Below are 15449 nucleotides of genomic sequence, written 5' to 3'. Positions count from 1 at the left end.
AAAAGGACAGTTCATTAAGTTAAATTCTGTGGTACAAGTGGAATGAAATATGTTTTCAAGGAGAAAAAGAAAGGATTAATGTAAAATTCTAATTGGTTAAAAAACTATTTAAACAGATGTATTTAAACAGATGATGATGGGTAATAAATCACCATGGTATTCATAATCTATTCAGACCATTTAAAAGATTTCGGTAACCACTTTATTTTAAAATGCCATAGTTCATTAGAACTTACTTCTGTAACTAATTAAACTTATAATAAAAAGAGTTTTAGTTATTAACTTAAAAATGTGTGAGGGAAATACAATTCTTTTAGGTGGCATCCAATTTTTTTTTTTTTAAGTGTGGCCCATTCTATGGGGCACCTGGGTGGCTTGGTGAGTTAAGCATCTGCCTTTGACTCAGGTCATGATCTCAGGGTCCTAGGATGGAGCTGCTCAGTAGGCAGTCTTCTCCCGCTTCCCACATCTTGCATCCCAATGTCCCCCCTCAGTTGTGCATGCTGCCTCTCTCTCAAATAAATAAAATTAAAAAAAAAAAAAAAGTGTCCCCCATTCCAACGCTCCACACAGGGCTTTTCAGGGCTTGGGTACACCGCACTCTCAGCTTCTGTCCTCCAGATATGAAGGTCTCAGTGGGAGGTTCTTCCTCTTCCTCTTATCTCCTGCTGTTGCCTAGCTAACTCCACTGTTAAGTTTCACTTTAAGTGTCACTCTGCTGGAGAAGTATTCTTTGTACCCAGACTAAATGAAATCTCCTTAATAAATGTTCCCATAGTACTATGCATTTTCTTTTTATGTAAAACTTATCCCACCTGAAACCCTTCAGTGCACCTAACTAACCATCAGAAAGTCACAAACAGAACCAGTCTTTCCACTGCTCTATCCCAGTGCCCCTGCATGCAGGCTAGGGTAGCTGGACTTCCCTAAAAGAACCATTTTTCTAGAGCGGTAGAAAAGGAAGTTAGACTGCAAGAGATTAAAAAAAAAAAAAATGTAGAGGTAAAGAGGTAGAAACAGAGAATGTGGGCTGACTATCGCTTAAGGAAGGAGTAAGTGACCAGAGGGGAGAGTGAATCTGCCACTCCTACTAGGAAGGAATAGGAGCGGGGGTCTAACCAGGGAGGCAGGGCTGGGTTTGGATATAAATGGAGACAAGAGGAACTTAAGCTCTGTGTCTCCACGCCAAAACACTGCACAGAACTTTACTACTTGGTGACCAACAGTAACTGAGGCATAACTCACAGAAAGCAACGTATTTATATCCACCACACATATCTACTGACTTCATACATACAGATCGTAATGTGAACACTGAGCCTACTTTATCTCTTCAAACATTTTTCCTAAGTGTAGGCATGTCTGGTCTCAAAGGAAGCATGAATGGCACTGGAGAAGCCCACTATCCACACCCAGGACTTTTTCCTTCCAAAAAGAGATCTAGTTCTTCTCACAGTCCAGGCCATTACTTCCCACAGAAAGAGAGGGGAAACCTTGTTGAAAATCTTTCTTTTGTGTAATGCTTCCTGTTGGCAATACACTTGTCCAAGTACTGGTTCCTTGAGAAGTCTATTCACCTGGCCTTGTCTCCTAAGATAAGCATCTACCAATCGTGTTACAGGATGTCGATCCCCTATAACCACAGAAAGTAGCCACCGTTCTGGCCCTGATTAGAATTTTCCATTAAAATGGCTCCCATCATGTGGCTCAGTGGGTTAAGCCTCTGCCTTGGCTCAGGTCAAGATCGAGCCCCGCATCCGGCTCTCTGCTCAGCAGGAGCCTGCTTCCTCCTCTCTCTGCCTGCCTCTCCGCCTACTTGTGACCTCTCTGTCAAATAAATAAATAAAATCTTTAAAAAAAAAAAAAAGGCTCCCAATATAAAGCTACCCCACAGGCTTCCGTTAAGGGGGGGGAAAAAAAAAAGAAAAGAAAAATGAAAACAAATCTTATCACTTAAAGCTTTTGGCATCCTTTGGAAGTGCAAATGTCCCCAGAAAAAGTTACACATTAAACCACTTTTACTGGAGCCAAAGGGCAGGAGAAGGATCCAGAGGTCACTGGATCCGTCTTCACATCCACAAAACAACGGCCCCGCCTTCCTAGAATTCTGTTTCGGTCACAAAAGTGTGTCAGTACTTTATATATCCTGTATGTACAGTCCAGGTGCTTTTAAGTACTACCCCAAAACGAGGCTCCTTATTAAAACAAAATGGGAAGAGAGACCCAGGCGCCGGGGAAGTGAAGCAGGAGTGAATCCGAAAGGTCTGACAGTCAAAGCGTGGAACGCGGCTGGCGAGAAGGCGGTCCAGCCGAGCGCCAACAGGCAATCGCCATCGCTACTGTGGTGGGGAAAAGCGGGCCTGACTCGGAGCCTCGCTCGCGGCGGGGCGCGGGAAGGGCGTCCTGCGCGCCGGCGGGGAGCAAGGGACCGAGCGGGGAGGCGGGCGGTGGGAGCCACCTAGAAAGGGAGGGAGGCATCTCGCCGAGCCTAGCGCTGGGCAGATAATCCGGGGCGGAGCTCTGATAGCGCTTATCGCACCCCCGTCCCTCTCCGGGCCGGCCGCGGGCCTGCCCGAACTGAGCCGGGAGGTATCCGCCGCCCGCACGGGTCCTCCGGACTGAAGACCGCCTCTGCACCACGCTGGACACCCGCCGTGTTAGGGGACATCTCGGCATGAGGGCGCATTCCGGGACCAGGGGCCCCCAGAGCGTGCGAGCAGAACGTGGGGCCTGCCCTCCAGCCAACCCGGGCCCCTCCTCCCGCCCGCACCCACCTGCACCCACCGGGCCTGCCAGTCGCCACCTTTCTTCCCGCGTCTGCAGCGAGACCAAACTTCGGAGCATGCGTAGCCGACAGACCCAGGCTGTCCGCGCTTCCGGTCGACAGTTGCGCTTCACTGTCAGCGCATTCGACCAATCAGAGGATGTGTTAATTTCACGGAATCCCGCCCCCTACGGGGGACTATGGCAACCGGAGGCCAGTCAGGCGGCGCGTTGTTGCCGCGGAGCCCCGCCCCCGGCAGGGGCGCTGGGTGACGGGCGAGGGTCATGGGGTGTAAACGCTTCTGAGCTCCGGAGCCTCGGAGGGCCGCCGCATCCCCTTGCCCCGCGGCCGCGAGCAGCGCGCCCGGCCCCGCACTCGTCGGCCCGCCCAGCGTCAGGCGGCGGCGCGGCCCATGCGGCTGGGGGCGGAGGCCGGAGCGGGCGCGGGCTGGGCGTCTCAGGTGCGGCTGGCGGCCCGGAGAGGTGAGGGGGCGGCGGCGCGGCCCGGCCCGGCCCGGTGATTGGCCGCCGGCTGAGGGCAGCGGGGCGGCCTGGAGGCGTCCCGGGCGGGGAGCAGCCGGCGGAGCATTCCGCGAGCGGCGCCGGCAAGATGCTGCTGTCCCTGGTGCTCCACATGTACTCGATGCGCTGCGTGCTGCCGGCCGCCGTGCTCCTGGGCACTGCCCCCACCTACGTGCTGGCCTGGGGGGCCTGGCGGCTGCTGTCCGCCTTCCTGCCCTCCCGCTGCTACCAGGCGGTGGACGACCGGCTCTACTGCATCTATCAGAGCATGGTGCTCTTCTTCTTCGAGAACTACACCGGCGTGCAGGTGAGGGGCGCGGCCCGCCCTCCGCGCGCGTCCGCCGCGCCCGGCGCCCGGCTCTCCACCCGGGTCCGCGCCGGGAACCTTCCAGCCCGCGCCCCGCCCCCCACCCCAGGGTACTTTTGGATCGTTCCGCTCTGCCTGGCAGATCCGGCCCCAAGAACACGTGCCCTCGCCCCATCCTCCCACTACCGCGGGAGGGTTCACGTTCTTAGGTGGGGTTTGGTCTGATACTTCCTTGCAGGTACCCCAAGGTCTCCAGGGAGCTGTGGTTATGTTGTTCTGAGGCCACAAGTGCGATCAGCCGCCCCCTTCTCCCCATCTTTTACTGTCTGTCTCGGCGCTTAGCTAAGTGGGTGCAGATGAGCACTTAAGTAGGGCAAGCAGTTGACAAGTTTTTCGGCGTTTGGTCTAAGAAGATTGGTAATGTTTCAAGTCAAAAGGGCGCTGCTGAAAATCGGAGACTTTCTCTTGAAACCGATGAATGTTGCTTTTTGGACAATAGTTACAACTCTATTTTGCATTCTTCCCCAGTATAAGTGGAAGCTGGACGAGGAAATTAATACGTTTGTTACTGTAGAAGCCTTACGGTAGATAAAATTCTTGCCAACTTAAACTGGGCTCAAATGTGTGACTGATGTTTTGTCTGATGACTTTCTGTTACTTTTTCTGTAGAGACTGGATCTGTGGATTAAATTTATATCAAAAAATGTAGAAGGCCCCCTTAATTTTAGTTATTTGAATTCTCTTTTACAGAAATAACGTTTGCAGATTTTCCCTTTATTTCTCAATTTGAATAAAAGAGCTTGATTCTTGGATATTCTTTATATCCAATTAGCCCTTTTTTCCTCCCCTTTTCTTAGTCGGGGTTGGGTTGAAGGCAATAGAATGGCATTGGTTTTGTCTTTTTGTCTTTTTTTTCCTCAAGCAGCTGTTTTCAGCCTGTTGTCAACCAGCTACTATTTTCAGTTTGCAGTTGCAGTGCTGTGCATCCCTGATGGCTCTGAGTTTGCCCCAGTTGGAGGTTGTTTGGGGGAGGGGAAGTAGGAGAAGCCAGGGCCTACATTTAAACCAGTATCTGTAAGTGCTTCCTAGAAAAGAAAGAACGCTCTTTCAGATCATGGTTTCCTGTTACTTGGCTTTTAAAAAAATGGTCTTCATTTACAATTTTCACAAATTCAGACCAATCATTTGCCTCCCTTTGCTCTTCACCGTATTTGTCTAAATGTATGGTTTTGTCATAATTAAATAGTTAATTTTAATCAGATGATAGCTGACCTGGGCTAGGGTACAGCCAGAACATAGGACAAAGTCAGTTACCTTTTAGAAAAAGAATACTGCCTGTGGTGGGTTATTTCATTTTTGCTCGAAGAATATAGCATGTTCCATATAATGGATAATATGCCAGAGTGTTTAGCAAGTTTCTTATTTTAAAAATGATTATAAAATTCCAGTGTTTCTAAATTGTATGTCTTATACCCTGTTCAGTGTAGACCTCCAGTTTAATTTTTGAGTTCTCAGCACTTGGTTTTTTTAAAAAATTGAATCTATTGATCCTCAGTGGGCAATCAGTTCTAGAATTCCTAACAAACTTTAAGGAACACACATTAAATAAAACTTTGAATTGTACTCAAGGGCCATTAGATATCCTTTTATAGATGCATGAATGACAATATCCAGGATAATAAAGGAAAGGAAATGTATTTATAAGGACATTCTATCACCTAATTTTTAGTATTACTTACTAGTTTTCATCAGTGACTGTCATTGTAAAGATATGATTAACATTTTAGTTTTTCTTCTTTTGCTAGGGGCCTCCCCCCCCCCGAATTGTTTTTCACCTCTAGTTTGCAAAGAACAGAGATGATCCTCATCTCTGTTTTGAATATAAGAATGTTGATTCATTTCTGAAGAAGTGTTAGTAATTTTGAGTTTTTGGATGAAAGGAAGTTCGCCATTAAATTATATAAGTTGTAGAAGTATATTTAAATTGGAATTTTTTCCAGCCCCTCTCATCAGGCAGCCACCAGTCTGATCTCTGTGTTCATGGGTTTGTTTCTTTTTTGTTTGTTTCGTTTTTTAGATAACATATGAAGTGAAACCGAATGGTATTTGTCTGTCTGACTTATTTCGCTTAGCATAATACCCTCTGGGTCCAGCCATGTTGTCCCCAGTGCCAAGATCATTCCTTTTTCTGTCTCAGTGATATTCCTCTGTGTGTGTGTGTGTGTGTGTGTGTGTGTGTAGCACATCCTCATTTATCAGTGGACACATAGGTTGCTTCTGTATCTCAGCTATTGGGAACAATGCTGCAATAAACAGAGGGGTATATGTATATCTTTTTGATTAGTGTTTTTGTTTTCTTTGAGTAAATACCCAATAATGGAGTTACTGGATCAGGTAGTATTTCTATTTTTAATTTTTGAGGAACCTCAAATTGCTACACCAATTTACGTTTCCACCAGTAGTGCACGAGGGTTCCCTTTTCTCCACATCCTTGCTAACAATGTCTTTCTGATACTAACCATTCTGTGAGGTGTAAGGTGATAACTTATGATTTTGATTTGCATTTGCCTGTTGATGAGTGATGTTGAGCATAAGTTAGAATTATTTTAAATGGAATTTTTAATGCTTTTTAATTCTAAGTTTTAAAAAAGAACTGGATGGAAGTAGTTGCTTTGGAAGCTGTTAAAAGTTAATGTATTTTTTTCCTAAATGTCACAATTCCTTTCTCATTATTAAAAAAAAATAAAACAATTTCTGCTTTTTTCCCTCCTTCCAATGGCATGAACTAAAAACTGATCATTGATATTTGCACAACAAAAATATCTAGTGATATAATACATGCCTCCTCATTAACATCTAATAAGTATTTTAGTCAGATTTTTTTCCTGCTTAAATCCTTTTCTAACATTTGGAATTTACTTTAAAATGTATTTTACATTACAGGCCCTATCTTCTAATTTGCTGTTCTTCAAATGCTAACATGATAGAACATCAAAATGTGGACTTTGGGATAAGATGAATTTAATTTTTCAACTGACCTACTTCAAATATAAAGTAGTCCAGAAAACACTGGAAACAAGATGACAGAATTTAAGCCTAAAATTTTGATTTTTTAAAAATGTGTTCAGTTAGAATACTCTTAACTTCTCTAATTCATACTTTTAATTGAAACATTGTTTCAAGTTCTTCCGGAACAACCAAGGCATTCATATCTGGAGACCATTTATATCTGGTTCTTTTTGTAGCACTGTTTCATCAAACATAGTTCTAGACTTTTAGTTAAATTTGTGTCTTGTAGCTAAAGGCAGCTAAACTATTTGAATAAAACATGTTTATTTAAAATGGGAAAAGGGGCCTTGCAAGCCCACCTCCTTTTTACCACATCTGGATTCTGTCTGCATTTCTGCTGAAACGTTGCCCAGAGTCATCTTGAGTATCAGTAGTCCTAAAGAGAATATGAATACTTTGTATCCTTAATTTCCTTTTCCTCTGCTTATTTATCATCCATGTGAAGACCTTAAAAGACACGAGAGGACTTCCTTCAGTTTAGCTGGGGCCTGACAGAGCCCGGCAGATTCGGTTGTGCTTCTGCCTCTGTGTGTTTAAGAATGACACCAGCCTTTCATAGGGGAAATTAAACATTTCCCAAATCAAATAGGATTCCAGTCTAACACATTTTGAGTCTGGATAGGGAATAGACTTATAATAGAGCCTCTGCCTTCAGCTCAGGTCATCATCTCAGGGTCCTGGGATCGAGCCCCTCATCGAGCTCTCTGCTCAGCGGGGAGCCTGCTTGCTCCTCTCTCTCTGCCTACTTGTGATTTCTATCTGTCAAATAAATAAATAAATAAAATCTTAAAAAAAAATCTTAGAGAACTGTAATTAGAACTTTACTATAAATAAAAATTTTTGTACTTTCTATAAATAAAAATCCCTGATTGAGCAAGCAAGTTTTTTGTTTCGGTTGCATTGGTCTAAGAGTCCTTTTAATGTCTTATTTTTCTATTTTAAATCACAGATGCAATAAAACATTCATGCACTGCCAAAATATTTTGAGAAAGTTAAAGTTCCCTCTGCCTACACACACCTTTCCCAGGTATGCAACAATTTGGTGTGTAACTTTAGATTCCATCTAAGAGTTTTTAAATAAACGTAAATTGTAGGAAGACTTCTCCAATTAATTAACTTCTCAGGAGGGTTTTATAGTCGCACCCAATATGTCTGTAACCTGTGGGGACACCTCTATACTCTTATGATGAGGATAGGAAAATATGGATCTACAGGCATAATTTACTTTCCCTCTTCATGAATTTGTCTGAATTTGTCGAGCCGAATGAACTGACAGCTGACTTGCTAAATGGACTAGAAATTGATTTTTCCTGGGACGCCTGGATGGCTCAGTCGTTAAGCGTCTGCCTGCTGCTGCCTGCGGCTCGGGGCATGGTCCCAGGGTCCTGGGATTGAGCCCGGCATCCGCATCAGGCTCCCTGCTCAGCAGGAAGCTTGCTTCTCCCTCTCACACTCTCCGTGCTTATGTCCCCTCTCTCGCTGTGCTTCTCTCTGTCAAATAAATAAAATCTGAAAAAAAAATGAGAGAAAGAAATTGATTTTTCCTTTAATATTTTCTCGTTTTATTATGGTTTCTCAAACACAGGTTGATAATGTAACCCAAAACTAAGTAGTAACTTCTAAGGAATCCCCCAAAACTACTCTTCATTCCTTCATTCGTGCAGTGTCGGAGTGGGTACCTTGTTCCAGATCCTTAGCTGGATGCTGCGGGACACAGTGAGGAGAACTGGGGGCAAGGTCCCTGCCCTTCTGGAGCTCACCTTCTAGTGAGAGACAAATGATAACAAGAAAACTAAAATGTACTGTGCTCTGTGAGATTGTTAGGCTAGTGGTGAGGAAGTGTGTGTGACCAAACCGATGACATTTGTATTGAGCTCTGAAAAAGGACCAATCGGAGCATTAGTAGTAAACCAGGCGAGGGATGGTGGTCAGAGTTGTGGACAGAATGGACATGGAGAGAATGTGAAGACTCCCAGATCTGTTTTCGAAGTAGCTGTGGAAGAGAAAGGAGAGGGAGGGGTCTGTAACAAACTTGGGGCTGACTGTGTCAGTCGTGTTCTAGCATGCCAGTCCTGTCACTGTCACAAGGTAGGCGCCTTTTTACCGATTTTACCGATGAGAACGGAGGCACCATAGTTCACATCTGCAGTAGTTAAGGCAGGATTCAGTACAAGGCTCTCTGGCTTCAGGATCCATTTTCCGAAGATGCTTTGCTTGATGGTGTGGTTATATTGGTTGAAATGAGCTTCCTGCTCTCAGTTTATTCGTGCTGGGAAAAATATGGACAAACAATTCCAGTAGAGGATAATACTGAAATCGGAGTGTTAGCTTTGTGATACAAAGATAACATAACTTTGCCTGGATTCTTCAAGAAGGCTCTATCAATTATTCTGAGTTGCTTTGAATCTTTACTTCAAATGGGAGAAGGTATCAGGGTGTGTTTAGGAAAAAGAGGCCATCACCGGACAACTGAATGAAAATGAAGACAACTAAGTGTGGCCTTCAAAGCTGTCTAAATTTTGCCCTGGCCAGTTTTTCTGTTTATCGGTTTCACTGTAGCCCAACTGCTACTTCTTCCCCAGCCCCTCCAAATCTCCAGTGTCTTTTCAAGCATGTGCCTGTGGACTCCTGTTCTGTGTATACTTTCTTCTAGCTAAAGCCTCAGCTTTCCCTCACCCCCTCTCGGTGTCAGCATCACACATGAATTAACATATGAAATATTTACATAACATTAGTGTCTTTTAATGTGTGTATTATCCCTTCTACAAGTTTGTAAACTTGTGGAGATGGCATTAAAGGGGACAATATCTTAATTTTTCCCTTTTAACAAAAGGGCACAGTACAGGGAATACTGGTCTGAGTTTTTGTGGAAATGTAGATGAATCTCACTTTTAACGGGAGTGGGTTCTTGAATGAGCTTACTGGTTGACAGGTTTTGATTTAATAGGGACTACAGGTCTAGTGAGTCTAATTGTATTTTTTACTTAAATAGATAAAAGGGAAAGAAACATGAACCGCACACTTAGAAGTAAGACTGTGAAAGAATAAGGTCAGAGACCTTATAAAGGAGGCAGTTCTGCAACAGCCAGCAAAATAGAGAAACCTTTGTTTGCTTGTCCATAAAAACCTGTAATTTTTGCTACTTTTGAACCTATACAGTTCTCTAAGGCTTATTTTGTTTCCTCTTTCTGTATGAGAACTAGCATTGGAGATCCCAAATAACCAAGTGTTGTCTGAGTATTTTAGAGGACTGTATGCTTCTGGAAGTGAAAGTGGTATTTGGAAGACAGCTTTATTCTGCCTGGTCTTCAGGTAGAATTCAGGAGGAAGAAGAAATCAGGAGTGATACCTGGAGCATTACCTAAAATGCTAATCATATTCTAGGCATTCATGTTTTCTTTTATTTTTAAACTTAATTTAATTTTTTAAAACAATTTTATTTGAAAAAGAGCATGAGCAGGGGGGAGGAGGTAGCAGCAGGAGGAGAAGCAGGCTCTGCGCTGAGCAGGGACCCCGACTCGGGGCTTGATCCCAGACCCCAAGATCATGAACCAAGCCCAAGGCAGACGCTTAACCGACTGAGCCATCCAGGCTCTCTCCCTGGGCACTCATGGTTTAGAATGAGAAAATCATCTGTATTCTCAACACACAGTTTAGCAGTGTAGAAATAAGTCATTTTAAAGAAAGCATGTATGAGGTAAGTTACAAAAGAAAGGAATCAAGAGTCATGGGAAAACAAGAGCTCTGCAGCTGAATCCTGGCGCTTGCCACACTGCAGGGAGCCTGTGCGGCTCAGTGGAGGACCCGGGGACTGCAGGGCCCATGGAGCGAAAGGCCACTGCTCTTCGTGTCCCGTGTATTGCTTTGTTCCCTGTCTTCGTTTGCCTTTCTGGAGGAATATTTTTTGTGTCTATTTAATTTTTTTCTTATGAGTTTCTTATCTCCTTAGTGTTCAGACTGAAAAAAAAATCACATAAGCTTCTAATAAATGGAAGTTTCCTCATTCAAAGTTCGTATTTGGAATTTGTGCAGAGAATACTTTTGTAATGTTCGAAGGAGTTTTGGATCTTGGTGGGAGAAACCTGGGCGTAATTCCTAGCTCTCTGACAGAGTATGTGTCAGCTTGAGTTCATCAGCTTCCCAGCTCAGTATTCTGCTCCTTCAGTGAATACTTAGTCATGCCGTCTGGAAGACTGAATGAGGCAGCGTGCGGAGCTGCCCTCAGTGACCTGCACGTCATAGGTGCTCAGCGAAACACTCTGTAGGGTAAGGACTGTGCCAAGGGACACCATGAAGAATGTGTAAGAAAGCCTTGTGGTTTGTAAGGTTCCTTTTAAATGTTGCATGGTCCTTATAGCACACTGCTTATTATGACAAATGACTACGTTTCTACTTTAATCAGAGGGCATTGTAATTTTCCTATTCAGTGAAGTGTTTGAGATTGGGCAGAAAAAGACCATCATGTTTGTATGTGTTACAGTAGACACCTTATGCTGGTTAACTTGTGATATATTTCATTGGCATAACAATGCATTTAAAAATTCATTTCAAATGATTATAAATATCATAGAGTATAAATTATATATGTAATCGTATTAAAACAATTTATAGTTGCATTTTTGTGTATTACAGACTTTTTTCCCCTCTTATCCATTAATCACAGAGCATAGTTGTGAATAAAAAATTTCAATTTATTGGACAATAATAATAACAACAGCTAAGTTTTGGGGAGATGGTTACTATGTTCAAGGCATTGTATGAAATAGCTTACCTGGTCTCATTAATTAGGAGTAGTTGCCATTAGGACATTCATTTTACATGTAAAGAAATAGATGTGGAGAGGTAAGGGACTTTGCTCAATTTCACACAATTAGTAAGGTGATGGACTAGGATTCAAATCCAAGTCTTAAATACTTTAACCTGTGTTCTTAGTGAACTATTATGTTGCAGTGTAGAGGAAGAAAAACTTTTCCTCTACTCTTAGGTTCGTAGCTGAGATCTGCAAATTGAACTGGCAAAAGTCAGATTAACAGCAGAAAAGATATATTTTACTGATGTTAATATTTTTACATGTTGGTGCCTCACAGAAAATAAGTGAAAATGAAAAGAAGTGAATAGACTCAGCTTGAGGGGTTTATATGTCATTTTAACAAGGGCAGTAACTCAACATGACAGAGAAAGGGCTTTTGGCCATTAGGGCTGGTAAATTGTGGGCAGGTCACTAGGGAATGGGTGAGAGATAAGAGCGGTTTAGTAACGTTTGCCATGCAGACTCATCTTGTGCTCTGTTTTTTTCTGGCATTCTAGAAGGGAACACCTTTAGGGTATTAACATCACCCTTACAAAGGGAAGCTTAGGACTCAGGCAGAAGCGGGGTGCAGAGAGGTCTTCCTGTGTTTGCAGCTTCTCACTTGTCTTCACCTCAAATATGCTTATGCCATGTGGCATATTTTGGGGTAGCATATTCTGGTCACCCTGAACAGAGTCTAGATCTAAGGGCAGTGAAAAGTTTTTTTAAAAAATATTTCATTTTGCATACTGAAAGAAAATGGATATTATTGAGATAAGGAATCTGCCCCCCCCCACAAAAAAAAATGCTGTCCACTTATGTCCTGGTGGGATTATTAGATACTCTGCTGTGTTAAACACATGGTCACTATAGATTCCATTTTACTCCCTTTTTTCAGGATATAAAGAGTTTTTAGGTTGTTTACATATCATGGGAGAAAATTAAAAATAATATAAAGATACAGTCAACGTGAGGCGAAAGAAGTCTGCCTCTACATCCAGGCCACCTTCTGAGAGCCGGTTTGTGCAAGTTAAACAAATTTGTTTGACTAAAACAGAATAGTAACTAGAGGATCAGTTGCAATGAAGATAATTTATTCAAAGAGCATTTTTATTGTCCCCTTCTGAATTAATAAAATGAAAAGGAAAAATTGTTCCTTTTTCTATAGGGACTTTCTTTTTTTTTTTTTTTTCCACAGGATTTTATTTATTTATTTGACTGAGAGAGAGAGCGCACGCACATAAGCAGGGGGAGCAGGCTTTCTACGCCATGGGGCTTGATCTCAGGACCCTGGGATCATGACCTGAGCTGAAGGCAGACACCTAAACTGACTGAGCCACCCAGGCAGCCCTCTGTAGAGACTTTAGATGCGCTTTTAAAAAATGGATAAGCTAAAATTAAACAATTATGATGAACCTAAAATTAAAGAATTAGGAAGAAAAAAAAAGCCATGTTTTTCATGTGCCTTGTTTTGAAGGAACAAATTATCTGCAGAAGACCTGACTAATGTGATTCAAAATATATGTACTAGAAGATTCACAGAACGCCTTAAAAAGTCATTGGTGCATTTAAAGTGTTTTACTTACATTTATTCCAAAACCTTTTACTGCTGAAAATGAGATCTAGCCTTATCTACTTGTGAAAAGTAAAAGTGCAAGTTAATAATTCAGTAAACTTGTGCTGAAAGCCATCTGAGTGCCAGGCTCGGGGGGTAGAAAAATGAAGACCGTGCCACGGAAGAGCTTATGAGCCCCCCACACGTGACTTGCAGATAAATACGCACAACATGTGGCTGATGCTCCCATAGGAGTGTGAATGGGTTTGTTCCAGGGCAAAATGGGAGTGTGTGTGTGTGTGTGTGTGTGAGATAATCCCGGGCTCTGGCTTAGAAGGCCGGAACCCTTCAGAGAAGAGGTGAATGCGGTGAATGCGTGCTGAGGAGTAGATTTAAGATGATTACATGGAGACAGCGCTGGTAGGCTTATAGGTCATCATATAAAGGTCAGGGAAGAAGACCGTCTCCTGCCCAGTGGTCCTTCTAGCAGGACCCAGAATCAGATTGCCATGAGACAGATTAATGGGAGATAAAACCAACTTTAATGGTGTGTGAGATTAGCAGAGGATCTAATCTCACCCCCATGAGATTTCAAAGATAGTCCATGGAAGCGTACCTGAGCTAAGGGGAGAGGTTAGGATACAACAAGGAGAAGGCTGTTAGCAGGAAGGCGAAAGGAGGTGCCTTTTGATGTAGTTAAGTTTCTTAGGTAAAGGGGAGTCTGGTTAGAGCTCCATTCCTGGAACAGGCTCTCCTTTTCAACTCAAATGTAGGCCTTTGAGAGCCAGGCAGATAGCTTTTCCTGCATCTGCTGGGTTTTGATTACTTTTAACTTAATCTTTATGCCAGAGTGGACTGTCTAGGGGCAGCCTGCCCTTGGTCCCTGTATAATCATTTAATAATTAATATGTTAATATGTATAGGTATTTTGTAAGTTCTTAGAACTCTAATTTAGAAACTACGGCTATCTAATTAACCATGTATTTGTGAATAACGTAGTAATAGCTGTTAAGTATTTTGAGCATCTGCTTTCTTAAAGAGTAAAAATTTTTTGTTTTCCTCCTTGTTAGTAAATTTAAAAACAAACCTTCCACTTAAATGAATGAAAGTAATTTGATAATTTTAAATTAGAATGAAATGCTTTTTCTTTGAAACCTTTTTGGTTTGTCAACATTATTCAGAATACTTAATAAAGATTTTCAACTATTACAGTAAGATTTATAGTTCATGATTTCATTTACTTTGCTTTTAGATCTTTTCAGGTTTTAATTACGAAGGGCTCCTCTTTTCTCACTTATGATGAATCCCAACCAATTCATAGTGGCAAATGAAAAAAATTTAAATAGGCAGTCAGTCCACATATTTACTTTAAGATAACTAAATTGTGTTTTGTGAAGGGCCTTATCCTCTTTTTTTCCTATCTTCGTGCATTTTATTTGGAAATGCCTTTTATTTCAGTGTGATACTATGCATATTGAAGAATACTTTTTAAAAAGGAAGGATGCATGTATATATTTTCCCTTCAGTAGCTATGAATTGGGGTTTTTTTCCTTCAGAGTGATCTAGCAGTAGAACTATGTTTTTGCCATCTGTGTTGCCCAATTAAATTCACTACTGATTTTCTGTAGATACCGTTGAGGCCACTTTTAGGCAGCAGGCTTCAGCAGTGGAAATGTGAGCAAGGGAAAAGAGCCCACAGGGACCACTGAGCTGGATGCAAACAGGCTCATTAAGCGACCCACCTGGAAATGGCTATAGGCCCTCACCTACCAAAGGGCTGCTTACAACCAGGCACAGTTACCCAAAAAGGAAGACTTCCATATGTTCCTGCACCTATTACTACAGTCCCTCACCTCTGCCTAGATAGTCTCTCCTTGGCCATCCTGCCTGCTCCTGTTCTCGCAGTGTATTCAATAAACTTCTGTCTCCTATGCTCTGCCTTGGGTGATTTTTTTCACAACCTGTGCGCTGGCCCCAAACAGAGTCAGCACATGCCAGAATTACCACAATCAAACTTAAAAAAGCCTTTTAATCTGCCTTCAAAGACCTCAGCCTGACAGTGTGTTATTCAAGCTCAGAGTAAGAAAGGAAAGGGAGACCCTTTTCTTGGATGGGTCAGGTGCTGGCTTCAGCTTGGGGGCAGCAGGTCTCCAAGGAGTGGTAATCAGGTTGAATCAACTAAACTGAAACCCTTAAATGTGAATCTCCCATCCAGGGACCTTAAGCCAAAAAATAGAAGGTCGTGTGGCTGCAGTATTGTCAACGCAGTGCGTCATACCCAGTGCTCTCGAAGCAGTTCCTGCGTATTGGCAAGAGAATGGGGATCGTTCACGAGCAAGAACTCCCCTTTTAACCCTGCAGAGATCAAACCGTTGGTTTAAGATTTTGTTTTGTTTTTTGGCACTGATAGGCTTTATTAATAAAAAATCGAGCAAATATCTAAA

General features: G+C 42.8%; 1 protein-coding gene across 1 annotated transcript in view; it reads left to right on the top strand.

Annotated features, from left to right (window-relative positions):
* Positions 1–3062: 3062 nt before the first annotated feature.
* The window catches only part of AGPAT5 (1-acylglycerol-3-phosphate O-acyltransferase 5), a 53364-nt gene continuing 40977 nt past the window's right edge, over positions 3063–15449 (top strand). The window contains exon 1 of the mRNA XM_044225712.1: positions 3063–3592. Within this exon, the coding sequence (XP_044081647.1) occupies positions 3374–3592 (219 nt within the window). The 5' untranslated portion in view covers positions 3063–3373. The remainder of the gene's footprint in view (positions 3593–15449) is intronic.

The sequence above is a fragment of the Neovison vison genome, chromosome 11 (genome assembly GCF_020171115.1).
Source record: "Neovison vison isolate M4711 chromosome 11, ASM_NN_V1, whole genome shotgun sequence".
Classification (NCBI taxonomy): domain Eukaryota; kingdom Metazoa; phylum Chordata; class Mammalia; order Carnivora; family Mustelidae; genus Neogale; species Neogale vison.
The sequence above is the reverse complement of the archived record's forward strand: the minus strand, read 5'-3'. Positions and strand labels throughout refer to the sequence as shown.